Source organism: Dromiciops gliroides, chromosome 3 (assembly GCF_019393635.1).
Source record: "Dromiciops gliroides isolate mDroGli1 chromosome 3, mDroGli1.pri, whole genome shotgun sequence".
In the NCBI taxonomy this organism is placed as follows: domain Eukaryota; kingdom Metazoa; phylum Chordata; class Mammalia; order Microbiotheria; family Microbiotheriidae; genus Dromiciops; species Dromiciops gliroides.
In genome coordinates, this window is record NC_057863.1 from 584,258,421 (window position 1) to 584,285,831 (window position 27,411).

Consider the following 27,411-nt stretch of genomic DNA (forward strand, 5'->3'; position numbering starts at 1 on the left):
TTTTTTCCCTTGGGCTTTTTGGATATTCAGAAATAGAAATATTGTGCCCAGAATTTGAACAAGTATCAAACGAGATATCTGTGAAGCTTTTAGCAAAAGACCTGGCACAGTACAGTTGACGCTTAAATACTTGCTTGTTCCCTTCCCGCTCCTCATCCTCAGCCCAGAACAAAGGAAATATTAGGCTTAGCCTGCTCTGCCCTAGTCAGAACCCACCTGGAGTACATCACCTTTTAGGAAGGTCATTGACAGTGTGCCCTGTGGTGTAGTTGTAGATCAAGAGCTGGCCTTGGAGCCAGAAAGACCTGGACCTAAGTCCTGCCTCTGACTCATACTGGCTGTGACCCCTGACAAGTCACAGTAGGCCACTACAGGCATCTCTAAGACTCTGAACCACAGAAACGGTCTCATCTTTCATTGAAATAGGGAGTGTCCAGATCCAAGAGTTCACTAGGCCAGTGAATCACAAATCCCATCCCTGTCCCTATCCATTGACAAAACAAAGCACGTAAGAAAATGGGTGACTTTGAGGGGTATCAGCCTTCCTAAATTTGCTGAAGTAGAGATATTAGGATGAAGAAGAAAAAACTTGGGGTACACAGGACAGGTAGCTGCTCTGCCCTAAGTGTTAACCTCCTTCCCTTCATCCATTCCTCTTCCCCATGCCTTCCCCCTGCCCCAGATTCTTCCTTCTTAGCTTCTCCTCCCAGAGGATTTAGAGGAATATAGGAACTTAGATATGAGGTCTTACTTTTCAGGTGAAGAATCTGAGGCCCAGAAAAGGGAATTGACTTGCTTTAGGTCACACACCTAATAAGTGAGTCAGGATTTGAACCCATTTCCTCCGATTATAGTTCCTTGGCACTGTCACCACTATTCTCTTGTTTCTCTTAAATCTGCCTCTTCCATAGGACTACCATGTTCCCTTTTAAGTTGCACCCAGCCTTCTCCTTCCTCCCTCCAATTCCCTCCTGAGTTCCCTGTATCCTCCTCTGTGAAGACTCCCCCTCCCTAGACCAGCTTCCCTCTGCCCACCCCCTAGTCCCACCCAATATGAAGACAGAGACACTGACTGACACTGGAAGTTGGATGTAATTGCATCCTCGAGGCAGGCCCAGGGCAGAGGGGGCACTGTGAAGAGCAGACCCCCGAGATCCGGGGGCCATCTGGTTGTACACGGACCCACCCTCTATTTCTCTCCCTCTCTCTTCCTCAGTCATCTGGAACAACACTTTTTCCACGTAAAGGGCATCTCGGTAAATTTAGTTCATAGTGTGGCTGCATTCCAAGGGGGGTGCAGCAGGGAGTGGGGCAGGTCTGGGGACAAGGGCAAGGGGTAAGGGGGCGGTTGATCCTGTTAGGATGTCTGTGACTCCCTCAGCTTCTCCACAGCCCTGTCCACATCACCCTCTGTGGCAATGAGGGCCTGGAGGTTGGCCTCTGGGTTGAGGAAACCCATGGCTTGCAGCTGTTCCAGCTGGGGTTGGAACTGGGCCTCAAGCTGCTGCAATGGTGATGACTGCATCTGGGGGCTGGTGGTGCTCAGGACTTGCAACATCTGGAGGAAAGGGACAGACTGAGGTTCTACCTCAGCTAAGCCTCGCCCTGGGGACACAGTTCGGGCAGCTGTTTCTGGGGGCTCCTCTGGGTTTGCCAATGATGTTGGATTGTTTAGGGGACAGGTACCCATCTCAGCCCCGGCAATGACTGAAGGGATCCCCAGGACCCCCAGGGAAGGTGTGAACCAGAGCAGGAGTCGGGGAGCCTCAGAGGCCAGGGTTTGGAGGCCATTCTCAATTTGCAACAGGGCCTGTAAAGCGCGAGGGTTTGCCATGGCTGCTTGGAGGTGGACGAGCAGTGGCAGCTGCCTTCGCATCTCCTCCTGAAACTGTAGGGCACCCCGAGGGGAGGTGTCCAGGGTGACTGGTCGTGGGGACCTCACACAGGTTGGCGCAGCCAGCCATGCAGGCTCTGGTGCCTGAGGGGCTCCAGCAACTGGGGCTGGAGATGAGGTCATAAAGCCATCCCCGCTGGTGGCTGTCAGACCTGGCACCAGGCTGGGCATGTTGGTACTATGGCCCTTGGGGCCCACACTGCCATCTTCTTCCCTGCCACTCCCCCTATTAGAGCTACTAGTTGGAGGGGGTCTCAGAAATGCAGGGCAGGTGGTCTTGGCTTTGACTGCAAGAGGCTCTTTGGGTAAGGACTGCCTAGTCCCAGACTGCTGGGCTGGGGGTACTGTGGGCGGCATGTGGTCCCCTGAGAGAGTCGTTGGACCAGGCTCTTGGCCGAGAGCCAGAGGGGATGCTGGCCCCTGCAAGTAAGTAGCCAGGCCCTGTGGGGAATCAGGGACCTGCTGTAGGTAGCCTGCTAGCCCTATGCTGGGGAAGCCAGGGGACCCTTCTTGGGAGTTTGATCTGAGTGGGACATGCCTGGGGTCCTGGCCCCCATGCCGCCGCTCCCCTCCTCCAGCTGTAATCCCATACTGGCTGGCCCAGGGATTGGGGAGGGGGTCACAGTTCTCAGTCCGAGAGGGCTGACTACATCCCGAACTGCTGGTACTGGAGGTGGCAGCTGCAGCTGCAAAGGGGTTCCCACCAAACTGCTCCTGCACTGCATTTAGCATGGGGTCCATGACATCTGTGTACATGGTCCGTAAGGCATTATAACCACCAGGGATGCTCTCCAGGTTACTGAGTGCCCTGTCCTGGCTCCGCATCATTTCCTGCATCATGGCTGGGTTACGCAGGAATTCTAGGGTCTGACGCATGATCTCTGGGTTGTTGAGGATGTGCCCAATCTCAGGGTTATGCTGGATCAGTTGCTGCATGTAGGGATTATCAAGGACCAGCTGACGGACCAGGCCCGTATTGGAGAGGAGGCCCTGGATGAAGGGGTCATCGATGATCTGGGCCACCAGCTCAGGCACAGATATATGCTGCCACAAGAGCTGGCTCTGCAGGTCAGGAAAGCTGCCAGACGTGAGACCCAATCCATTAAGCCCGGTGAAGACACCCAGGCTGAAGGGGTGTGTCCCACCGGGGTGGACTGGCACTGGTGGTGTGGGTGTAGGGGTTGGAGGGGGTGGGGCTGGCTGGCCGGGGGCCAGGCACTCGGGCCCCCCACCCCGTTTCTGCATCTTGATGACTAGGTGGACGGTGATCCCATCACAAATGCCACACTGCACCAGGGAGTCTGGGTCCTTGAGGATCTTTCCGGCAAAGATAAGGACCAGCTGGTCAGGGTGGGCCTTGAAGCGCTGAGAGATGTCCTTCTTCAGCTGCTGGATGGTGCAAGTGTCCTGTACTGCAAACTCCTCCTTGTCCTTAGGTGTCTTCACCGTCACCTTGATGATGTGGGGGTCCGTGGCGGAGGCAGGGCTGGCCCGGGGTGCGACTTCTCCACTCTTGGCCATGGTGGGCAGAGGGGCTGGGTCGGTGGGGACGCAGCTGAGGGTAGGGGGAGTGAAGCCTTAGGGTCTGGGCCAGGGGAGGAGGAAACTTGTAAGGAATTGCCCTGAATGGGAAAGGGGTCTGGATCCAGCACTCACAACTAAATGACAGAGTATCTTCCCTTTGGGAGGTCTCCCTTACTCTCTAAGAGGCATCCTTCCTGTCTGGGGTTGATGCTTTACAGGACCACGGAGGGACCACAAGGGAGAAGGGGACTTTGGAGAGTCAAAGGGGAACTAAGTGGTTGTGGGACAGTTAGAGGGGAGTAGGGGTGGGATTAGCCCAAGGTGAGAAAAGAAGGAAGGATGAGAAAGGCCTGGAACCCTGCTCACAAAGAAAGAGAGCCCCCAACCTGGGGTGCACGTACCAGTCAGCCGCGGCCCCGTCCCTCCTTTCAGGCAATCCTCTGTGCGGCCCTCATCCTCCCCCAACCCCAGACGGATGCTTTCTGGACTAGAACCCATCCTCCTATTCTATCCTGTTGTCTGTGACCTCAGTGCTGACATCACAGCCACATGACTTCTTGGGGGAGTCTTGGAGTTCTAGGAATTCCCCTCAACCCTTTTGTCTCCGTGGTTCTCCCCCACAACAGACCGTAAAACTGCTCTTCTTCCCCATACATATACTCCTCACAGCCCTCTGAGGCTCCCAGATGTCCAAGGCCCTAGAGAAAGGATAGACCTCAAGAATCCTTGACCAGAGCTAAAGAAAAAAGCATCTTACTCCCAATTCATACTTTACCTATAGTCTAGCTCCATGGAGTTGAGATTGGTATCACTTGGGAAAGAGGGTGTCTTGTGAAGAAATAAGGCCCCAGGAAAAAAAGGAGACTGGTTAGTCTACAATGGGGAGAGGAAAGGAGGTTGGTCAGGTCCTGTTTTTTATTTCTACTTCTTTAGTAAACATTTCTAGATACTTTGTCAAAGGGGAAAAAAATACTTTACAACAAGTGCTAATATGTCAAGGATGTGGTTTCCTATTCAGTTATGGGTTTGAGTAGAAGACATCTGACATACCTTTTAGCCTTGATATTTTGGGAATCTGTTATTCTGTTTTTCTTGAACTTCCATTCTATATTTCTGGGCCAATAAATGTGGATTGGATTTGAAAATGGCAAGAGGAAGGGGGAGAAGGGATCAAATAGGAGAAGAATAAATGTTGAGCAAAAGGAAGAAAGTTTCTCAACTGTTTTCCTCTGGGCTTTCACTCTTCTGGTCTAGCCTATACAATATAGCAATATGATATTTCTGACACTCAATACATATCACATTGAACCACTGTGGTATACTAGAGAGGGCACTGAACTTAGAGTCTAGAAGAGCTGAGTTCGAATCTTGACTTAGAGAATTACTGGCTGTGGGATGTTGGTCAAGTCACTTATCTGTACCAAAGCCCTCATCTATGATATGAGGGGCACAGACTTGTCCTCTAAAGTTCCTTCCTGCTTTAAAATCTCTGCTCCTAGGGGGCAGCTAGGTGGCACAGTGGATAAAGCACTGGCCCTGGATTCAGGAAGACCTGAGTTCAAATACGGCCCCAGACACTTACTAGCTGTGTGACCCTAGGCAAGTCACTTAACCCTCCTTGCCCCACCAACAAAACAAATAGAAAATAAAAATAAAATCTCTGCTCCTATTTGAAACTATACCCAAAGAGCTATAAAACTGTGCAATAACCTTTGATCTAGCAATACCAGTGCTAGGTTTATTTCCCAAAGACATCCCCCAAAAGAGAAAAAGACCTATTTGTACAAAAATATGTAAAGCAGCCCTTTGTGTGGTGGCTAAGAATTGGAAATCAAAGGAGTGCTCATCGATTGGGGAATGGCTAAACAAGAAGTGGTATATGTGATGGTGATGTAATATTGTGCTATAAGAAATGATAAACGGGGCAGCTAGGTGGTGCAGTGGATAAGGCACTGGCCTTGGATTCAGGAGAACCTGAATTCAAACCCAGCCTTGGACACTTGGCACTTACTGGCTATGTGACCCTGGGAAAGTCACTTGGCCCTCATTGCCCTACCCAAAAACAAAAAACAAATCAAAAAAAAAAAAAAAGAAATGACAAACAGGACAATTTCAGAAAGGCCTAGAAAGACTTATATGAACTGAGGTATAATGAAGTGACCAGAACCAGAAAACTGTGCGTGGTGACAGAAATATTATTTGATGAAGCACTGTGAATGACAACTATTCTCAACAATACAATGATCCAAGACAATCCCAAAGGGCTAATGATAAAGCATACTATTGATCTCCAAAGAAAGGACTGATATTGCTTGAACACAGACTGAAGCATGCTATTTTTTGCTTTTATTTTTTTTCTTTTATACAAAATGGCTAATATGGTAATGTTTTACATAATTGCACATGTATAACCCATATCTGATTGCTTACTGCCTGTGAGATTTAAAATTGGATATTAGATCATAAATCTCCCCTACTTAACCTTTCCCATAATTTATCTCCCAGACTAGTAAATGGAAGAAGCTTCTGGTTTTCTAGTTAGAGCTTTTATTGTATGGTAGTCACAAGGTGATGTTGATTAGAAGGATAGGAAAGTAGAAATACAATACAAATCGTCTTAAGTCTAAGCTTAGTCTATATTCCGTATAAAATTCACCGAAACCCAAGCCACCTTTGGGGAGAGAGAGAGACGGTGTCAAGCGCGTGCTGCTGCTAACCGCGAGCCGGGCCGTTTCGAACTCCAGTCAGTGTCTGTCTGTGCAGTGCAGCCAGGAGACCAGCGGAGCAGGAAAAAAGGCCCCACTTCCGTTTTCTCCTTGCCTTTTAAGCTTGCACCCTGGAAGTCGAGTGCTCAGCAGGCAATCTGGCATGTGTCACAGGCGGACTGGTATGCATAGCTCATGCTGTTGGTCTCCTCCCCAAAAGGGTGGTCCTAAAAAAAACTGGCGTCTCTTCATTATCTAACTGACTGTTAAAACTTTTTACCACATGCCTCAGGGAGGGAGGGAAGGAAGGATATAATTTGGAACTCAAAACTATGAATACAAATGTTTATTATTATTAAAAAAAAACAACAACTCTGTTCTTAGGACTCCCTGTATCCATTGAAACCCTTAAATGGTTTCCTATTGCCAAAAAGATAAAACCTTAATCATTTAGGCCACTATACAAGCCTCTTCAAGTTAATTCAACAAATAGCTATCAAACACCTTATATGTATAGAGTCTTACCCATGGGGGTGGAAGGAATGCAAATTTAGAATAAGCACAAACCCTGGAATCATAGAGCACTGAGTCTAGTAAGAGTGTAAGATGGGGCAGCTAGGTGGTGCAGTAGATAAAGCACCAGCCCTGGATTCAGGAGTACCTGAGTTCAAATCCAGCCTCAGACACTTGACACTTACTAGTTGTATGACCCTGGGCAAGTCACTTAACCCCCATAGCCCCGCAAAAAACAAAAACAAAAAACAAACAAAAAAAAAGAGAGTGTAAGACACTCACAAATTATCATTTACAATAATATATGATAGGTACATTAAAGAATTGGTAGACAAAAATGGTAGGAGGAAGGTGGTCACTGATTAGGGGAATCAAAGAAGGATTTCCAAGGGTAGTAACATTTGAATTGGGTCTTAAAGGGCTTTTATGAACTCAATAGAGAAAAAAAAAATCAAGAGAGGAAAATACAAGCCAAGAAAATAGTAAATAAAAGTTGGCGTTTAGGGAAGCACTGAGTAAATTTGCAAACAAAGAATAGTCTAGTTTGTTTCAGGGAAATGGAGTAATACAAGAAAAGAATGGGGGCAGCTAGGTGGCACAGTGGATAGAGCACTGGCCCTGGAGTCAGAAGTACCTGAGTTCAAATCCGGCTTCAGACACTTGACACTTATTAGCTGTGTGACCCTGGGCAAATCACTTAACCCCAACTGCCTCACTAAAAAAAAAACGTGGTTATTGAAAAGAATGGAAAGGTTAGGTTTGGGCCTGATGGTGGAATGGGAGCGATCTGTAAATGAAATGTAAAACACACCCACACACAACACACACAACAAAAATTGGGGGGGGGGGCAACTAGGTAGCACAGTGGATAAAGTACCAGCCCTGGATTCAGGAAAACCTGAGTTCAAATCCAGCCTCAGACACTCGACACTTACTAGCCATGTGATCTAGGGCAAGTCACTTAACCCTCATTGCCCTGCCCACCCAAAAAACAAAAAAAACAAAACAAAAAAACCAACCTTTGGGACATAATGTTTGAAGTTTCAGTGGGACAACCAGGTCGAGATGTCCTGTAGGCAGTTATAATAGGAAACATGATTTAGTATACAAGCAGTGCCAGGCTTGCAATCAGGAGACATGGATTTAAGCTACAGCTATAATTACTCTTAGCTATATGATTCTGAACTTCAGTGAAATCATCTGCCAAATGAGGCATCATTATATCTTGTAGTACCAGCTTCACAGGGGTATTTGCAAAGGAGGTATAGTTTAAATCTTCAATATAAATAAGTATTTCTCCAATATAGATTGAGAAATTATAATATTTATCACCATTGTTGGTGTAACGATTGGAATAATGCCACCTGCTGGATACTTACTGTAGAAGAGTTCTGCCAATGAAGGGAAGGTCTTTGAGGGCAAGACCAGGAGTCTTTTCTTCAGGATTCAGGAAGTGACGCAGACTAGTGGGAGGAGGAAGGAAGAGACTGGCGCTCAGTCTCAGGCTCTTTTCCTCTGGACTCTGGTGGAGAAGGGAGCTAGAAATGTGCTCTCCCTTTAATAGATAGAAATCTAGGCCTTTTTCTCTCTCTTTACCAAATTCTTATTCTCCTTAATAAATGCTTAAAAGTCTAACTCTTGCTAAAGCTTATAATTTATTGGCGACCACTCATTAGATATTTTAGACAGTTTAGCTAGAATTTTAGCCCTTAACATTGGTCAGGAGTTTAGAAAGAGGAGTCAATGTTGGAGAAACAGATATGGGTGTAATCAGTAGAATTGAGCTTGCCAAGGAAGAAAATGTAGAGAGAGAAGAGAAGGGGGAAAAGTAGACTTCTGTAGAATGTTCCTATTAAGGAGTCAGAAAAAAAAGATAGGAATATAGATTTAGAGGAGATGGGGACCATGGAAGTCATCCAGTTTAACATCCTTCTTTTGCAGATGAGGAAACAGCAGCTGGAGGAGATGATGTGACTTCCCAACCCAAAGGCAGCACAGGGAGTTAAGTGGAATAGCTAGGATTTAAGCTCAGCTTCTCGCCTTCCAGATCTAGGGCTCTTCCCATTCTTATCATGCTGCTTCATCAATGACAGATGAAAACACTTTGGTGGAGAAGACAAAGGAAAGAAATTTCCCACCTGCTTCACTCCTTATCACCAGGAAATCCAGCATGCCCTGAAATTGCATCAGCTTTTCCTGCCTCATCAACAGCCTTAGTACTCATTTACCCTCTGATGGGAGGGCTGGAAGGCAGAGCAAAGTACTCCTCCCAAAGCTTTCGCTTAAAGAGAGCTTCCAGTCCAGCCAACTCTTCATTTTCCACCACCTGCACTTTTTGGATTGGATTCTTTTTCCCCCAACCCCTTCTCAGCTTTCTTTGTTATGTTATCTTCCCCCGCTGGGTGTTAAACCCCAAGCATGTGAAGACTTCCCTCTGTGCAACGGGTTAATTAGAACCATGTAACGATTGGAATAACGCCACCTGCTGGATACTTACTGTAGAGGAGTTCTGCCCATGAAGGGAAGGTCTTTGAGGGCAAGACCAGGAGTCAGGAAGTGACGTGGGCTAGTGGGAGGAGGAAGGAAGAGACTGGCGCTCAGTCTCGCGCTCTTTTCCTCTGGACTCTGGTGGAGAAGGGAGCTAGAAATGTGCTCTCCCTTTAATAGATAGAAATCTAGGCCTTTTTCTCTCTCTTTACCAAATTCTTATTCTCCTTAATAAATGCTTAAAAGTCTAACTCTTGCTAAAGCTTATAATTTATTGGCGACCACTCATTAGATATTTTAGACAGTTTAGCTAGAATTTTAGCCCTTAACAGATGGCTGACCACGAAGAGGAAAGCTGAACCTCACTTCTGATCTTCCGGTTGGGTAAGAAATTTCCCCTACCCTTTAAACTGCTAAGTACTGACGCACTGGCTGTGTTTTCCCTTTAAATTTTTTCGAATGGACCTTTTAAACTCCCTAATTACCCTATTTTTGATTTTAGTCTGTTTAACCAGACAAATGAGAGATAAGATCATGTTAATGCTTTGTTTTTGTGGATTTTCTATTTTTCTTTTTATTTTTGTTAAAAGAGCCAGTAACTTACTCACAGGAGGAAATATCTCTCCCTCTCCCAACCATGCTTTTTCAGAGAAACCTGAAGAGATTCCTGCTGCTTTTCCCAGTTCCAACACTAATTGTTGCTCTAATTTTGCATGCCTGGAGGCAATGACCCACCCTCTAGAAGCTTTTAATCCCCTAGCACCTGGAGGCAAAGTGGGGGAAGAGGAATCCAGGCCTGAGTTCAAAATCAAGTCGGATTCAAATTGCGCTGGTCCCTCCCCTCCTCCCCAGACCCCACCCTCTACTCCTCCTATGGCCAAGCCCATAGCTTCCCCTGCCTGGGAAGTCCAGAGATCTGATGCGCATGCTCAACTTTTTCTACCTGCATTTGCAGCTTCAGGCTCAGCCCTTCCCCGGCCTGGCTGTGCTTTTGAGACAATCTTAGAAAACTCTTTAAATTCCAGATATGCTTGTTTTGTTCATAATTTTGCTAACCTGCTTTTGTCTTTAATTAGTAATCTTATAAAGCATTTGTATGGTGAAAAGACTGACAGACAATATAAAGGGGTTAAAGAAGAAAAACTTAAGCTGAATAAGAATGACAACCATCAACATAGTTCAAGACTCTGCTTCTTTTGCCATGGAAGGGTATATATTTTAGAGAAATGTAGAAGTAAGCAGCAAGGTATTGATATGAGTATTGGGGATTTTAGATATCGGAATCAAGAGTGTTCTGAGTTCACTCAGATTATTAATGTCAGTTCAGAGGTTACATAGGATTTCTGTGCTATTAAATATACATTTTGAAATTAATGGTATGGGTTTATTTTTATAGAGATTTTAATGCTTTTGAGATTGTGTCATACTTAGTTTTTAAAACAAGGAGAATATTTGTAAAAGCTTTTTATAGTCATGTGATCAAGTTTATATTTTATAGTACTCTTATTAATATTAAGTTCATGCTCATTTAGATTTCCTTAGTTTGGATTTCACTGTCTTTTATTGTTCCACGTGTATTTTCTTCTATTCATTCATCTATCTAATTTTGAAACATGGTTTTGATTTCATAATACAATGTTAATTCTAGGAGTATTGTGCTCCCATATTCTGAGTTGTTTGTTTTTGTTATTTTTTCTCAACTGATTATTTGATCAAACTCTTTAAAGCATTTCCCTGGCAAATTGTTTGCCATGGCAAGTGTAAATTGATTCTAGAAGTATTATTTTTGATAAGCATATTCCAAAAAAAAAAAAAAGAGAGGAACATTTGTAAAAGTTGTGTTTGAGATTGTGTTGTGCTTTAACTTGTATTTAAATATGTTCAGATTTTTCAAAAAAGTAATTGTATACTAAGTAAAAAAAAGGGTATTATTTGAAATTGTTGCATAATTATATATTATATTTTGAGTCAAGATGTATTCACATTTTTTGCAATCATTTATTATCCTCAATTTTAAATCCATATGAGACTTGGATTATGGGAACTTATCATTTAAGACATTAATTGCCTTTATTCTGAGTTATCAGATGCCAGTTGGCCAAGATGCCATCCAATCACAAGAGGAATACATGCAAGAGCAGACACTGAACTGTCACATGAGGGGAGACATGCATGAAGTCAAGGTATGGCCGAGGGAATGGCTTTTGACAAATGTTGAGGTTGGATTCTCTTGGTTTAATATTTTATTCTCTTTTTCCCCACAATATTGTACAGATGGCTGGAAGTATTCATCCCACCCATCTCACTTCTACACCTGGCTTCTATGCTCCCTCCTATATGCCTGATGCCATGGACATCTCAATCCCATGCATCTGATTAAGTCTGACTCAGTTTCCTCCAATATGTTCGGTGGCATGGACATATATTCCATCCACCTATTTTAAACCTGGCATACTGCATGGGCAGTATATATTGCTTAAGTGTGGGAATGCTCATATCCCATCATTTCTCTGTTCTTTTATGGTAACCCCCATAATTATCTCAGGTGTCATGATAAATACAGTGTTGAATTTGGCCTTGACACCTGTTACCAATTATATTAGATTTTTTTAATTTCTCATAATGGCATGAGGATAATTAGGCAGATGATGCAAAAAGTGATGAAACAAAGATAAAAAATTATTTTTAATAATTAATATCGCAGCAATTGTCTTCTCAATTACCCTCCATAAGGGGGGGACTATAGTAATATTATAATTTTAAAGAATGGTTCAATTTTTGTTTTATTATATGTTTCATGTGTAACAACTAAGATTCTGAATTCCCTTAGACATGTTTTTGAGAACTTTCATTGTTTGATTTGATTATTGACAAAGCTATTTTAAAGTTGTGTTAAGCTCAATTTTGTAGGAAATTTTCCTGGCTGATTACCAGCATCCACACATCAACCCCTGAAAAGACTTCCATTCCACGACTACACCTAGAGGACATCTGAGAAAAGACTTTCAGAGACTTTAAATGAACAGTTTTGATTTGTTCTTTTTGTTGGTTTTTTTCTCTTTCTGTTATAATATACACCATCTGTAACATGTATTCTCTGCAGAGGCCCTCCCTTTGCAAGACTAATGTCAAAGCGTCGGTTCATGAGGACAAAAAAAATCGCCCCTCTGGACAAAACTTTCCTCTCTTCCTTTTCTATATTGTTGTTCACATATTATTAGTTAGCAATAGTTATCATATTGTTTTTACTGTTCCGTCAAGGAAACATTTTGTTTCTTGAGGAACAACAGGGGGGACTGTAACGATTGGAATAACGCCACCTGCTGGATACTTACTGTAGAGGAGTTCTGCCCATGAAGGGAAGGTCTTTGAGGGCAAGACCAAGAGTCAGGAAGTGACGCGGGCTAGTGGGAGGAGGAAGGAAGAGACTGGCGCTCAGTCTCGCGCTCTTTTCCTCTGGACTCTGGTGGAGAAGGGAGCTAGAAATGTGCTCTCCCTTTAATAGATAGAAATCTAGGCCTTTTTCTCTCTCTTTACCAAATTCTTATTCTCCTTAATAAATGCTTAAAAGTCTAACTCTTGCTAAAGCTTATAATTTATTGGCGACCACTCATTAGATATTTTAGACAGTTTAGCTAGAATTTTAGCCCTTAACAACCATTTGTTCCAATGGCCTTGAAGGCAGCTGAAGCAGGTGATGTGAGGTGCTTAGAGCTTGGTCAATGAAGATGCCACTATCATTTACTGCATTCTGGGCCATCACCCATCACTGACCACAAAATGATGAATTTTTTAAAATGTTATTTTTTTTTTTGCCATAGCAATGCAAGAAGACCATCTACTGGTATGTGGAGGAACTGAAACCAGTTCAGGTGGAAGGAATATCCTGTATTGACAGAATAACAGAAAATTTGAATTATCATCACTATCATTTCATTAAAAAATTGCCCCCTTATTGTAATCAACATCCTCAAAACTTAATTGAGTGTACTTTTGTGCCAAATAATGAGGATACAAAGAATAATCAGACAACACCTCTGCCCCCAAAGGGACTGTAGAGGACAGGTCAATTATGCTGTTAAATAGTGGTCAATATTCACTGCTTACAGAGTTTCTGATAGGAAAACACTGAAAATCTGAAAGCAGTATGTAAATGTGAGGTGTTACCATCATTATTGTTACTAAAAAGATGCCAAGAGATGGATAAATTTCACTTCAAAAGCCAGTTTTGAGGACCTGTCTCCCATAAAATGGGAATGTGTGGGGAATGAACTTGTTACTATTAGTTGTATCATTTGAGTTTGGTCAAGTGACTCATGGGATGAACCTTTTGGCTTCAATTGATCAGGCTTGAATGTCCAATCATTCTTTCAATGATATGGCTAGAAATAGAATCAAACCTGAGCCTCTTACAGAAGGGTTAAGAAGATATTGCAACTTATTTAAATAACTCCATGAAAAGAAAATTTGGAAACAAGAGTGCAGTAGCATCGAACATTTGGTCCCAACTTTAAGTAATATCTGGGAAATTGTCCTTAAAAATCTCAATCAAACAGAGAGTAAATAATGAGATCTATTCCTGTGGTTGAATTTACAATCCCTTAGCCCTAGGTGGAGTGGAAAGGAAGTTAAAACAAGGGTTGAGACATTATTTTATACAGTGCTAGTCTGCAAACCCAACCAGAATAAAGTATTTTCTGTTACATCAATGGTTTCAGTCTCCAACTTTTTAATGAGGGATAAATCCTTTATCTAGTTCATAGACTGGCATTTTATTCACAGAGACAGAATGGACTGTATCCTACTGAGTGGAGTCAAGAGATTTGGCTCTGGAGACAAGCTCCCCCACCAATATGTGGTGTGACACCAAATGAAAATGCCACTGTGCTCTGCCATTACAACTCAGCCAAGTGGAATTATTACCCAACAGTAGGATGCTATTTTAAGTAGACTACTAGTTAAAGATATCAGAGTACTATAAACACCTAAGGGGAAGTAAATTTGACAGTTCCAGGACTGAGAGAGGCTTTAAGGAGGAATTTAGTAATTTTGGACAATAAAAACTATACTGCCACCACCATGGATGTTACTGTATCCTTTGAAAACAGACACTCTTGACTTTCCATCAGCCAGAGCTGGCAAAGTTGAGAAATATCAGATAGTTTATGAGCTTCTAACTCAGGAAAGGCACAGGGTACATTGTGATGCACTGATAGTTGGGGCCTTGGGACAATGAGATCCATTTAAAAACACTCTACTATTCAAATTCAGGATCATCCCCAGGTATACTAGCATGATGAAGAAATGGATAATGCTGGGATCCCATGAGGTAGAGCAGAGACAGAGAAAGAGCATATATACCTGGAATAAGGCAGTACACAAAATAACCTTTTAGAGAAGAGTATATAGAGAAGTGATTGTGTTATTGTTGCATCAGTACAAAGTTTTACTATGGCCAAAGAATTCACTAGAAAGTGATCAACTTACTGGAGATAAGTCCATCTATATATGAGAAAAAAATGGGTTTTGGAACACCCAAAGGCCCCAGCTCAAGTGGATTGATTGGATTGACTGACTTTGCTGATTAACTCACTTAAAGTTAATTCAATTAAAACCACACTTGCCTGGCCCTCAAGAGGGTATGTTCTCAAAGGGTGTGAACTCTGACCTCAACACAGGACCACTCTCAAGTCCAGTGAACCAATGAAATTGGGTGATGCTAGCCAATTAGCTCGAAGCAGTGTGTAAGGCCTGCCTCTCCTCCAGATGCAGAGAAAGCTTCCACTCTCAGTTTGTCTCTCGGACAGGCTCATGGTGAAGGACTTGGAGGAAGAAGCAGGCCAGGCTGGAGCTCTAGGCTAGTTAGATATGCCTTTTCTTAACTTTCTGACCCTTGTGTTCTCTTTTTTCTAATACTTGGTATGCTTTAATAAATGCTTAATGTCCCCAAACTGGTGCTAAAGCTTCTAATTTATAAGTAACAAATACATTAGAAACCCCAGCTAATTCTTCCCAAACTTGGGACAGAAATAAGGTGACCACACATTAAATTTTACATATCACATATGCTTATCCATTTTAGCACCCAGAAAGCAGTCTCTGCTGCCAAGAACCATACTTAAAGTCCTTCCAGGATGATGGAATCTGCTAAAGCAACAGTTATCAAAGTGTTGTCTAGGAACTGATAGAAATCTCCAAGACCCTTTCAGGGAGTTCTCAAGGTCGAAATTATTTTCATGATAATATTAGTATATTTTCATTTTACTATTTACTATTAGTAAATCAGTATTAATAGATATCCAATGGTGTGCTGATAAATGCTTAACAAATTACTCTCTTCCCCATCCTACCCTCTAAAAATATGAATAATACACTTTTAAGTTTAATTAGGATTTTTAACATTTTCTCTATCACTTTCTTAAATGGAGATAATTGATAAAACAATAAATTAAGCCTTGTTTTGTAACATTTGTCAATTTCTGAGGTGTATATGCTCACTTTGGTGAGGGGGTCCTCAATAATGTTTAAGAATGTAAGATTAGTCCTGAGGTGGTAAAACAAAACAAAACAAAACAAAAACCTTGAAAACCCTGCACAGACTCATACAGACTTCCAAACCAAAATGATATTATTTAATAATTCAAAGTCACACATATATTAAGGGACAAGTGGGTGGTTATGAAAGTAAGTGCTGTAGAGAAAAGAATGAGAAAAGAAGAAAGAGGGAAGAAAGATACAAAAAGAGAATTGATAGTTTTGGGGGAAAGGTACAAAACTTTATTGAAGAAAATAACTCCTTGAAAACTGAAATTTGTCAAATGGAAATTAATGACCATGATACACCAAAAAATAATAAAACAATCAAAAGACTAAAAAAAGAGATGAAATATTCAGAAGGAAAACAACTGACTCAGAAAACAGATCAAAGAGAGACAATTTAGGAATCATTGCACTACTTGAAAACCATGAAAAAAGAGCCTAGATACCATTTTTCAAGAAATCAGGAGTATTTTGTCAAAATACAAAAGATTTGTTGTTCTTCAGTCATGTCTGACTCTTTGTGACCCCATTTTGGGGTTTTCTTGGAAAAGATACTAGAGTGTTTTGCCATTTCTGTCTCCAGGTCATTTTATAGATGAGGAACTGAGGCAAACAGGGTTAAGTGACTTGCTAAGGGTCACACTGCTAGGAAGAGTCTGAGATCAGATTTGAACTCATGAAAATGAGCTTTTGTGATTCCCAGCCCAGTGTTTGATCCACTATGCCACCTACCTATCATAAAAAAGGGCAGAAAGTTTGGAATATGATATTCCAGAAGGCAAAGGATCTTAATTTACAACCAATAATAACCTACCTAGCAAAACTGAGTGTAATCCTACAGAGGGGAAAAATGGATCTTTAAGGAAATAGAGGACTCCCTAAGAATTTTTTTTTTTTATTTTGCTGGGCAATGAGGGTTAAGTGACTTGCCCAGGGTCACACAGCTAGTAAGTGTTAAGTGACTGAGGCCGGATTTGAACTCAGGTCCTCTTGAATCCAGGGCCAGTGCTTTATCCACTGCACCACCTAGCTGCCCCCTCCCTAAGCATTCTTAATGAAAAGATCAGAGATGAATGGAAAATTTTACAAACACAAGAGTCAAGAAAAGCATAAAAAGGTAAACATGATTAAGAAATCATAACGGACTAAACTTGGTTAAAATGTTTACCTTCTCATATTGGATGGTGATACATATAGCCCTTCAGGGAATCTATGTTAAACTGAGTATGATCCTGTGGTGTTTGAATTATCTCAAAAGAAGAATAGAAGGGATAGGGAAGAGGAATGCACTAAGAGAAGGAGAAAGAGAGAATAAAGGAGAAAATTATTTCACGTAATTGGAGTGTGCAAAAAGGAGTTCATACAACAAAGACAGGGCAGTGGGGTAAGGGAGCAGATGAGATGAACTTTTATCTGAATTAATTAAAGGAGGGAAGAATGCATATATACACAGAGTTCAGTATAAAATATATCTTCAATGGGAAAATAGGAAGGAAAAGGAATTAAGGGGAAAAGTGGGAAATTAGAGGGAACTTAAATCACGGCAGGCATTAGTCAGAAGCAAAACAGGCTCAAAAAGGGGACAGGGAAAAAAGGGGATAAGTATAAAGACTAGGATAGTGAGAAAAAAACAGCAATGATGATTATTAATGAGATTAATTTACTTATAAAATGGAAAAGATTTGCAGAATGAACTAGAAATCAGAATCCAACAATATGCTGTTTACAACAAATTTACTTGAAAGAGAAAGATACACAGAGTTAAAACAAAAGTGTGGAGCTAGACCTATTATGCTTCAGCTGAAGTAAAAAAAGGCAGGGATAGCAATCATAATCTTTTACAAAGCAAAAGGCAAAAGAACTAAGCAGGGAGACTATTTTGATAAAAAAAAAAGGGGCCACACACAATATCGATATTAATCATATATGCCCCAAATGGCATATTTTTTTTTTCAGGGCAACGAAGGGTTGAGTGACTTGCCCAGGGTCCCACAGCTAGTCCTCGTCAAGTGTCTGCAGCCACATTTGAACTCAGGTCCTCCTGAACCCAGGGCTGGTGCTTTATCCACTGTGCCACATATCTGCCCCATAAATGACATAAATTCTTTTTTTTTTTTTTTTTTGCAAGGCAATGAGGGATTAAGTGACTTGCCCAGGGTCACACAGCTAGTAAGTATCAAGTGTCTGAGGTCAAATTTGAACTCTGGTACTCCTGAATTCAGGGCCAGTGTCTTATCCACTGTGCCACCTAGCTGCCCCTGCAAATGACATAAATTCTTTTTTTTTTTTTTTTGGCAGGGCAATGGGGGTTAAGTGACTTGCCCAAGATCACACAGCTAGTAAGTGTCAAGTGTCTGAGGCCAGATTTGAACTCAGGAACTCCTGAATCCAGGGCCGGTGTTTTATCCACTGTGCCACCTAGCCACCCCTAAATTCTTAAAGAAAAAGTTAAATGAGTTAGTTATAGGAGGAAAGAGACAATAAAACTATAGTTTACCTATATAATTTACTCAATTTACTCTTTTCAGACATGCATAAATGGACCAAAAAATAAACAAGGAAGAAGTCAAAGACCTGAATGAAATTTAGAAATGTTAGATATGCTTGATTCTTAGGGAATACTGAATGAGAACATAAAGCACACCTTTTTCTCAGGTGTGCATGGCACATTCACAAAAAATGATCATATATTAGGACATTAAAAACCTTGCTAAGAAATATAGAAAGGAAGAAATATTAAATGCATCTTTTAATGACCATAATTCAATAAATATTATGTTCATTAAAGGACACGGGAAGCAAATATTAAAAGTTCAGTCTAAAGAATGGGTAGATCAAAGAACAAATTATAGAAACAATAATTTCATTAAAGATTATGATAATAATGACACAACATACCAAAATTTGTAGAATGCAACCAAAGCAGTACTTAGAGAAAAATTTCTGTCTCTAAACTCTTTCATCAGTAAAAGAGAAGAGGAGCAGATTGATGTCTAGGGCCTAGAAGTAAACAAACAAAAACAAAACAAAAAATCTAGAAAACCAAAGGCTTAAGCCTTCCTCCCCAATTAAATAACAAAAGAGAAATTCTGCAAATCAAAGAAGGGTTTGACAAAACTGAAAGTAAAAGGAAATTGAATGGATGAATAAAGTGAATAAAAAAGATAAGCAATTAGTTGATTTGATTAAGAAAAAGAAAACCAAATAACCAGTATAAAAATGGAAAAAATAAATTTACAGGGGCAGCTAGGTGGCACAGTGGATAGAGCACTGGCCCTGGATTCAGGAGGACCTGAGTTCAAATTCGACCTCAGACACTTGATGCTTACTAGCTGTGTGACCCTGGGCAAGTCACTTAATCCCAACTGCCTCACCAAAATAAATAAATAAATACATTTACAACCAATGAAGAAGAAATAAAAGCAATTATTAGAAGCTGCTTTTTCCAACCATATGCCAATAAAATGACAACGTAAATGAAGTGGATAAATATTTATGAAAACATAAATTGCCCAGATTAACAGAATAGGAACTAGGATGCTTAAATAACCTTCCCTCAGACAAAGACATCAAACAAGCCATAAATGAATTACAAAAGAAAAAAGAAAACCCAGGATCAGATGTTTTCACAAGTGAATTCTGCCAAACATTTAAAAAGCAATTAATTTCAATACTACATGAACTGTTTGAAAAAAATAGATAAAGAGATCCTACCCAATTCCTTCTATCATGCAAATATGGTCTAGAAATGTAAAACAGAGGGAGTAAAAACAGAAAGAAAGCTATAGAACAATTTCTCTAATGAATATTGATGCAAGTTTTTTTTAATACTAGCAAAGAGATTATAGATATACCATAATGATCTCATACAATAACCAGGTTGAATTTATACTAGACCAAGATCTCATTCCACATAACAATATAAGCTCAAAACAGGTACACGATTTAGACATAAAGGATACCATTTGTGAGCATGTTAGTGGGACATGGAAGGAATTAATTTGTCAGGTCTATGGATAGAGATTAAAGTTCATGACCAAACAAGAGATAAGGTTCTCAGGAGTCAAGATGGATAATTTTGATTACATTAATTTAAATTTTTGTACAAACAAAACTGATGAAGTTAAAATCAGAAAAGCAAGAAACTGGGGGAAAATCTTTTTCAGTTCGGTTTCTATGATAAAAGTTACATTTCTAAGATATATAGGAAACTAAGTCAAATTTACAAGAAAAGGGACCATACTCCAATTTACAGGTAGTTTTCAGAGGAAGAAATCTAGGTTATCGGTAGCCATATAAAAAATCTCTAAAATGACTAACAATTAGAAAAATGTCAATTAAAGAGTCCTGAGACACAACCTCACACCCATCAGATTGGCTAAGATATTGGGGGTGTGGGGGAGAGAAAGAATAAAATGACAGATGGGAGGGGTTGTAGGAAAGCAGCTACATTAATTGCACTATTGCTGGGGCTAGGATATGGTGCAACCATTCTGCAAACCAATTAGAAACAAGGCTCCGAAAGTTACTAAACTCTACAAACCCTTTAAGCCGGCCGTACTGCTACTAGGCTATACCTCCCGTGTCCGGTGGGACTCAACCCCTCCGCGTGTCTCCATCAAGGCCTCCCCACGCCTTCAGAGGCCTCCTGGGAGGAGGAACCGCGGGCTGGCCAGGCAGGGGAGCCCCCGCCTCCTGCAGCAGCTCGGGATCGCGCCTGGCCTGTGCTCGTGCACATGCGGGGGTGGGGGACGCTTCACAAGGAGGGGAACAAGGCCTTTGCTGAATTACTGACAGATGAATTAAAGGGGAGAAGAAGAGGAAAATCCAGAAACATAGATCCCTCCCTGAGATGTCCGGGGAATTGGGAACTGGGTGTGCAAGGAACAGAAGCCAAGTTAGTCTGGAGGTTAGCTGGGGACAGGATCACGGTCACATTCAGTATTTTTTTTCTTTCTTTTTTTTTTTTTGTGAGGCAATTTGGGGTTAAGTGACTTGCCCAGGGTCACACAGCTAGTAAGTGTTAAGTGTCTGAGGTCAGATTTGAACTCAGGTTCTCCTGAATCCAGGGCCGGTGTTTTATCCACTGCACCACCTAGCTGCCCCTACATTCAGTATTAACCACAGTAACACCAGCATTTGACGATGAGCCACCAGAGGGACCGAAAGCCCAAGAACAGCAAGAGTTTGAATTTATATCAACCCGGAATGTGGGGGTGGAGGTTGTGAAGGACAATCCAAAGAAGGCCCTTGTATTGGACTGAGATTGGAGAGGAAGAAGAGGAGGAGTGACATTTTCTCCATCCTGGATATTAAGCTCTCAGCCCACCATTAAGTCCTACTGGAAAGACACAAACTGCACACTGAACTGGGACTGAGCCTTGTATGAACTTGGCGGACTTCCTGGCTGACCAAGGGGTGGGCAGTACATTTGCAGATGAGCTGATCTAGCTCAGCAGGACCTTAGAACACCAGGAACAGATCAACCTTCTGGAAGATCTGAAAGAGTTTGTCAAGTGTCAGTGGAGAGGCCTGAAGCTGTGAGACCCTGCTGGGAACCCAGAGTCCTTCCTTAGAAGAGAACAGTTAGTGGAGTATAGATGCTGAATGAACCATACTATTTCTTTTGTTTTTGGTGCTGTTGTGTTTTTTTTTTCTATTTTGAGGTTTTGCATCATTGCTCTGATTTTTTCTCTTATAACAGGACTAATGCAGAAATAGGATTAATGTTATTATGTGTATATATATATGTGTGTGTATAGATATCTATATCTATATCTATATAGATATATAGATATAACCTATATCAGATTACCTGCTGTCTAGGGGAGGGGGGAGGGAGGGAAGGGAGGGAGAAAAATCTGAAATTGTAAAGCTTGTATAAACAAAAGTTGAGAACTATCTTTACATGTAACGGAAAAAATAAAATACCTTATATGTAAAATTTAAAAAAATTAAAAAAAAAAGAGACCAGTTACCTTCAAGCTGACTTGTAGATTGTTCCATAAAATACTGTTAGACATAAATTATGCTCCCTAATCCACTTTTTTTTTCCCTTGCTCTGCTGGCATTTTTGTACACAACCACAGAATGATGAGAAATAAAACTGCTTGGAACCCTCGGGCAAAAAAAAACATCCTATATGTACAAAAATATTTATTGCAGTTCTTTTTGTGTTGGCAAAGAATCCGGAACTTGAAAACTGAGGGGATGGGGGACGGCTAGGTGGCGCAGTGGATAAAGCACCGGCCCTGAATTCAGGAGTACCTGAGCTCAAATCCGGTCTCAGATACTTGACACTTACTAGCTGTGTGACCCTGGGCAAGTCACTTTACCCCCATTGCCCCGCAAAAAAAAACAAAAACAAACAAAAAAAAAAAACTGAGGGGATGTCTATCAATTGGGGAATGGCTAAACGAGTTAGGGTATATGAATGTGATGGAATACTATGTGATGGAGAAACACAAAAGGAATGGTTTCAGAAAAACCTGGGAAGACTTGAATGAACTGACTCAGTGAAGCAAGCAGAACTAGGGCAACAATCCTTATAACAGCAATAATATAACTAATAACTGGGATCAACAATGATCAACCACAATTCAAAGTACTCATGATGAAACATGTTATCCACCCTCAGATAGAGAGCTAATTGACTCAAAGATATGAAAGATGGAGCCATAAGTGAGGAAGAAAGAGAGGACCTCTCCAGAATATAAAAGTGGGAAGCATTAGGACAGGCTAAGACGAAAAAACTATACCCCTAGGCTTAGGCTAGGTTGACTTCAAGGTGGTTTTCCTCTAGGTTGTATGTAGTGTAAACTGTATGATCTGCTCTGGGGTGGGGGGAGGGGGAAGGAAACAGGAAATCCAGACCCAGAAGGATTTAGGGGAAGAAATGCTAATCAGTAAGGCATGTTTTGTTGTTCAATAGTTTTATTTTATTTATTTATTTTTTTTTTTGCAGGGCAATGAGGGTTAAGCTAGTAAGTATCAAGTGTCTGAGGCCAGATTTTAACTCAGGTCCTCCTGAATCCAGGGCCAGTGCTGCACCACCTAGCTGCCCCCAATCATTTTAGTTGTACCCAACATTATGACCACATTTGGTGTTTTCTTGGCAAAAATACTGAAGTAGTTTGCTATTTTCTTCTCCAGCTAATTTTACAGATGAAGGAACTGAGGCAAACAGGGTTAAGTGAGTTGCCCATGGTCACACAGCTAGTAAGTCTCTGATGCTAGATTTGAACATAGTTCTTGACTCCGGGCCCAGTGCTTTATCCACTGTACCACCTAGCTATCCAGTAAGGGAAACTAAGTCACTATAAAAACAGGCACTGAGCAGCCATACTTACCTGGAGTTAGTATGCAAAGCAAGCTTTGGAACATGGAAAATAATCTGTTTAAGACCTTAATTCTATTGTGTGGTCCCTATTGGGTCCATTGTCTGATTATTTCAGAGCCTGTGATGACAACTGTCTTCCACTTAAGACTGAGGACTCATTCCTAGGACTTCTCACCTCTAGGACAGTCCCCCACCCATTCCTCTGTCCAGTTAGAGTGAAGCATTGGAAGTCCATTCATTTTTTTTTCATTTAAACAAGCATTAACCATCTTCTGAAAGGACAGTTGCAGTCCAGATCTGTGATGTTGTCCCTTTAGGTTGTGAGAAAATGAATAATGAGGTTTTGGGGGGACCCAAAGACCCCCCCCCACACACACACACAGAGGAACTCTGGCTAGTTTCCCAGAGCCAGTCCAGTCAGTAGAAATTCAAAACCTTCCTGACTATCTAAAGCAAGTTAACTCACCTGGGTGTCCCCCAAAATCATGTCAATCAATGGACTTGAATGTTACTGGCCAATTAGCTTGGATCAATGTGCAGTGACCCGCCTCTACCTGAGAGAGGATAAAAATCCTTGGGGAGTTAGAGGTCACTCTCTCTTCTCCCCCTTGCTGTGCCTCTCCTGGATACTAACTTACCTTACCCAGGGCTCTCTGCACAGCCCCCTCCCTGGGATTCTCTACTGGGTTTACACATGGTTAAATTTATAATAAATGCCTCATGCCAAAGACTGGTACAATAGCCTCTATTTTATAAGTAGCAATGCCTTAGAAACACCAGCAAAGTTCTCTAATGGCTTAGAACAGGGACAGCCAACATATTTCAAACGACACAAGGTGATGGATGCATCCTTGAGAAACTCCTTCCATGGACATAGCTCACCAAGTGAACTATAATGGCTTCCTAGGTTTCTGAGCATTTATGTGACATTCCAGGATTACAAACCTAGTAGGACTCAGTGGTGGGACTTAAATCCAGGACCTTCTGACTAGAAGTCAAACACTTTTCCCACAAGATCTAATATTGTAAAAGAAGTCTAACAAGTTAACGCTTTAAGGATATGGAAATTTGAGCTACACATCCTAAATTTGATACACCGTTCAGATGAGCCATAGTTCCTGTCCCCAGGAAACCCACAGTTTAGTAGGATAAAATAAAAATATAGGTAACTCTACTATGTAGGATAATATATCTAGAAAGACAAAGAGAACAAAGAGTAAACATCTAGTCCAACCCCTTATTTTGTGGATAAAAAAACTGAATTCGGGGGCAGCTAGATGGCGCAGTGGATAGAGTACCAGCCCTGGATTCAGGAGTACCTGAGTTCAATCCGGCCTTAGACACTTGACACTCACTAGCTGTGTGACCCTGGGCAAGTCACTTAACCCCAATTGCCTCACAAAAAACAAACAAACAAATAAAAAACCTGAATTCATAGGGGGTAAAACTGAAGCCCAGAGAGAGTCCATGACCAATCCCAAGTTGGCTGGTTGGTTGCTTTTTGTGTCTGAAGAGGACCAAAATGACATTGCTATGTTGGGGGGTCAAGGTACAATATAAGTAAGAAAGGGTCAAAGTTCCACTTTTGACTGGTCTGTTGATTCCGGAGGCAGCAATCTTTCCATATCACCCCATAAGAACAGTTAGGAGATGGCAACAAAGTACATCAGGTTGGAATCTTCATGGAACAGAAGCTCTTGCCCTCCCTAAGAAAGATGAGCTGTGCCCTAGACCCTACCTAGGGATAGGTGCAATTCAGTAGACACAACTCACAAAATGTATACTCACCTATCCCCACCCCATAAGTCTAAGCTTAGACCAGTTTCTTCTTCCCCAATGTCTATTAATCACTTACTGAGCCACTAGTTCTGCTATCAATGTCCTTGGATGTGTGCCCCATCCTTTCCTATCCTTCATAACTCTGCTCCCTGTAACTGCTCAGCTTCCTATGGGTACCATTTTCTTTAGCTATCACCACAAGATGGCACTCATTTCCTTTCCTAGGGAGCCTGTTACCTAATATTTGCCATATGCTACAGGAAGTGATGAATAAACCACTCTCTGTTATTCCTTCCATCCCCAACAATTTCCCCTGGATAGTTGTTAAGAATTAACCAGGGGGCAGCTAGGTAGCACAGTAGATAAAACACTGGCCCTAGATTCAGGAGGACCTGAGTTCAAATCCAGCCTCAGACACCTGACACTTAACTAGCTGTGTGACCCTGGGCAAGTCATTTAACCCTCATTGCCCTGCAAAAAACAAAACAAAAACAAAAAACAAGAATTAGGGCAGCTAGATGGTGCAGTGGATAAAGTACCGACCCTGGATTCAGGAGGACCTGAGTTCAAATCCAGCCTCAGACACTTGACACTTACTAGCTGTGTGACCCTGGGCAAGGCACTTAACCCCAATTGCCTCACCAAAAAACAAAAATAAACAAACAAACAAACAAAAAGAATTAACCGGGATTGTTTTTGTCCCAAAACATGTAAAAAGGGGATGAAGAAAGAACTTGATCTTCTCAATCTTGTCTCCATACCAGGAAAAGATTAACAGATATGATACTCATAATACCCCTGTGAGGAAGATGGAAAAGACAAACAAGGGATTATTATCACCATTTAACAGATTAGGAAATTGAGACCGAAGGAGGGAACATTTTCTTGCCCAAACTCAGATGGCTAGGCAGGAGTTACATTAAGGTTCCATTCAGCTTGACCACAGGATCATAGAATTGAGCTGAAAGGACCATGGGAAGGAATCTAATCCAACCTCATTTTACAGATAAGGAAATAGAATCACAGGGAGAATGATTTGCCTAGCATGATATAGCTATTCAGTCAGTATATAAACATTAAGTGCCTACTATGTGCCAAGCACTGTGTTAAAGATATAAAGGAAAGCAAAAGATAGTCTCTTCTCTTGAGGAGCTCATAGTCTTAACAGAGGAGACAACATGTAAACAATTATATACAAAACAAGACATATGCAGGATAGATTGAAGCCAATCAACAGAAGAAAGACACTAGAGTTAAGGGAATAGGGAAAGGCAGAAGCCTGTAGAAAGTGGGATTTTATATGGGACATGATGGAATCCAGGGAAGGCAGAGATGAAGGAGAACATTGCAGGCATAGGGCAGCCGTTGAAAATGACTGGTCAGGAGGTGGAGTATCTTGTTCAAAGAACAGCAAGGAGGCCATGGCCAGTGGCTCACAGAGTATATGAGGGGAGGGGAAGATACAAAAAGACTGGGAATTGGGGGCAGGTCATAAAGGGCTATAAATATCAGAAGATTGTATATTTTGTCAGAGAGATGTTGGGGAGGCACTGGAGTTTATTAAATAGGGTGTGTGTGGGGGGGGGCGGTGTATGTGTCAGACCTGTGAAATGGTTAGACTTGTGCTGTAAGATCACTTTGGCAGCTGAATGGAGAGAGACTTGTGCAGACAGACAAACCAGCAGGCTATTGCAGTAGTCCATGGGTGAGGAGATGAGCGCCTGCACCAGGGAGGCGTCAGTATTAGTAGAAGTGGGTGTACAGGAAAGATGTTACAAAGCTAGGAATCGGGGCAGCTAGGTGGCACAGTGGATAGAGCACCAGCCCTGGAGTCAGGAGGACCTGAGTTCAAATCTGGCCTCAGACACTTGACACTTACTAACTTCCTAGCTGTGTGACCCTGGGCAAGTCACTTAATCCCAATTGCCTCACCAAAACCAAACCAAACCAAAACAAAACAAAAAAACCCAAAAACAAAGATAGAAATCATAGACTTGGCAATTAATTAGATATGAGGAGGGGGTGGTAAGAGAGAATGACAAATCAAGGAGAGCTGGGATTTAAACCAGAATCAAAGAATTTGAGGGGCCAAGGTCCCTGAATCCCCACCAAAAAGTACATACACCTGACTATGAACTTCTGCAACATGCCTATGATAAAATATTATGTAGCCTTTGCTTAAAGGGCTTCAATAAGGGGGATTACATGACCTTCTAAGGTAGCCTATGCTACTTTGGTATAGCTCTAATTGTTAAGAATATTTTTCTTTAAGGGTAAGGTAGTGCTCCAGACCTAGATTCAGGAGGACCTGAGTTCAAATACGACCTCAGAAACTTACTAGTAATGTGACCCTGGGCAAGTCACTTAACCCTGATTGCCTAAAAAAATTTTTTTTTCTTTATATCAAGTCTAAATTTGTCTCTTTGCAACTCTAGTCCGTTGCTCCCAGTGGCAGTGGATAGAGTTGCCTAGACTCAAGAAGATCCGAGTTCAGATCTAGCCTCCAGACACTTAAAAGCTGTATGATCCTGGGCAAGTCATGTAACTTGTATCTGCCTTAATTTTTTCATCTATAAAATGGGGTTAATATGTATAAATGAGAGAATAGTGATGTGATAATTCCCATGTAT

The 27,411-nt window shown here is 41.7% G+C and overlaps 1 protein-coding gene and 1 pseudogene across 1 annotated transcript; one reads left to right on the forward strand and one right to left on the reverse strand.

Moving 5' to 3' along the window:
* Positions 1-1,357: 1,357 nt before the first annotated feature.
* On the reverse strand, positions 1,358-3,448 carry UBQLN3 (ubiquilin 3). Its single transcript, XM_043997821.1, has one exon. It carries the CDS (start codon positions 3,413-3,415, stop codon positions 1,358-1,360), a length of 2,058 nt encoding a protein of 685 aa, XP_043853756.1. The 5' UTR covers positions 3,416-3,448.
* On the forward strand, positions 3,414-21,207 carry LOC122748077 (annotated as a pseudogene).
* The last annotated feature ends 6,204 nt before the right edge of the window (positions 21,208-27,411 follow it).

What these genes read in the sequence shown, in the direction of transcription:
- UBQLN3 (XM_043997821.1), bottom strand. Translation starts at nt 3,415, where the DNA reads ATGGCCAAGAGTGGAGAAGTCGCACCCCGGGCCAGCCCTGCCTCCGCC.